At 28.0% G+C, this 2,094-nt stretch overlaps 1 protein-coding gene across 1 annotated transcript in view; it reads left to right on the forward strand.

Annotated features, from left to right (window-relative positions):
• Positions 1-2,094, forward strand: part of LOC107625997 (cytochrome P450 704C1) — a 4,497-nt gene that overhangs the window by 1,431 nt on the left and 972 nt on the right. Inside the window, exons 2-4 of the mRNA XM_016328757.2 lie at positions 105-398; positions 670-1,017; positions 1,536-1,736. Coding sequence (XP_016184243.1) covers positions 105-398; positions 670-1,017; positions 1,536-1,736 — 843 coding nt within the window. The remainder of the gene's footprint in view (positions 1-104; positions 399-669; positions 1,018-1,535; positions 1,737-2,094) is intronic.

Raw genomic sequence — 2,094 nt, forward strand, 5'->3', positions numbered from 1 at the left:
AAATTCTGAAAGTTTTTAGCTAATTTATTTTTGTTATTAAATATTTTTATTTCACTGTATGGACTTATTATGATCACATCAACATGTTTTTTTTTTCTTTGTAGGATTTATTAATGAGATCCGCTTTGGACTCAATTTGTGAAGTTGGGTTTGGAACAGAATTGAATTGCTTAGAAGAATCAAGCAAAGAAGGAGTTGAGTTCATGAAGGCCTTTGATGAATCAAATGCATTGATCTATTGGCGCTATGTTGATCCATTTTGGAAGATCAAGAGGTTCCTTAACATTGGTAGTGAAGCTACCCTTAAGAAAAAGGTTAAATTAATGGATGATTTTGTCCATGGAATAATTAAGGCCAGAAAAGCACAATTGACAGTTCAACAAGAAGAGTCTTCTTCTGTGAGTTGACCAATTTCTTATCTCTTTTCTAAATCTATGATGACTATTATTTTCTTGTTCACGCACGTGAGTAAGTAATTATCCACTCTAATTTTAAGGGCACAAAAATATAGTCAAGAAGATTTATGTTATACTATCAAATAGTACAAAAAATATATATTTTTAGTGACAATTTATTTTATCTTTAATGGTAAGAGTTTAATTTGTTGGATTAACAATGCTATAGTAATTCAAAATCTAATGTAGTATTAGTACACCCTTTTAATTTCAGAATGTTAAAGAGGATATACTGTCAAGGTTTTTGATGGAGAGCAAGAAGGATCCAAAAACTATGACAGATAAGTATTTGAGGGATATAATTATGAACTTTATGTTAGCTGGAAAAGACTCAAGTGCAAATACTCTCACATGGTTCTTCTACATGCTTTGCAAGAACCCTCTTCTTCAGGAAAAGATTGCACAAGAAGTGAGAGATAATGTCACTTGTTATAGTAGCCATGAAGGAGAAGAAAACATTGATGAGTTTGTGTCCAATTTAACAGATGATACCATTGATAAAATGCATTATCTTCATGCTGCATTGACAGAGACATTGAGACTCTACCCTGCTGTCCCTCTGGTATAATATATAAGTATTGACTATAATGTGTATACCAAAATCAGCAATCAAAATTAGCCATGAGTATAAAATATATGTTGAAATATATACACATTGAAAATAAATTAAACCATATATATATTTATACACAAATATATTGGTGACTGATTTTGTGGCTGATATTGATGTACAAATATCATTTTTGTATAAATATATACTAACTTTTATGATTTTGATCAAAACTATCTTCAGTTATCTCTTCTTTATTCACACTTGCTACTCATCCACTTTAATCTCTACTCATTTTAAAAAAAATAAAGCTATTTAATTTTTTTTTAGATAGACATTCTTTTCTCTTTTTATTTGTCTTATAATTTTTTTAATCTTTTAAGATTTATCAAGGATCATAATCTAAATTTTTAGATATAGAAGTCTGATACTATATCATAATGTCACTTTTTTTCAAAAATTTAAACTAATTAAAAAAGATGCCATAAATGATTATATCTCTAAGATTCAATGATTTTTCAAAAATATAGGATGGAAGAACAGCAAATGAAGCAGACATTCTGCCAGATGGATACAAAGTGAAGAAGGGAGATGGAGTGTACTACTTAACATATTCTATGGGAAGAATGTCTTCCATTTGGGGTGAAGATGCTGAAGAATTTCTTCCTCAAAGATGGCTCCATCATGGAGTTTTTCAACCTCAATCTCCATTCAAATTCGTAGCTTTCCATGTTCGTACCATCTTTTCCTTTCATTTAGTTAATATAACAATATATATATATAACACTAAATACAGACACGTACTAGCTATTACATATATATCATATAAATAAGAATATTCAAAATAAAAAAATTTGGCTAGGCCCTACTAATTTAATTTGTTCAAGAGATATACAATTAGATCAGTATGGTTACGTTACCTTGTTCATCTTTTGAGTATTATGATTTTCTAGCACAAAAATATTTTATATAATTAACAAAAAAGGTTAAAATTTGATTATTTTCTTCCAAAATTACTATTTTTTATTTTGAAAAATAAAAAAATTATTGAAATTTTATTATTTTCACAAATAATCCAAATATGTGAAA

The sequence above is a fragment of the Arachis ipaensis genome, chromosome B02 (genome assembly GCF_000816755.2).
Source record: "Arachis ipaensis cultivar K30076 chromosome B02, Araip1.1, whole genome shotgun sequence".
Lineage (NCBI taxonomy): Eukaryota > Viridiplantae > Streptophyta > Magnoliopsida > Fabales > Fabaceae > Arachis > Arachis ipaensis.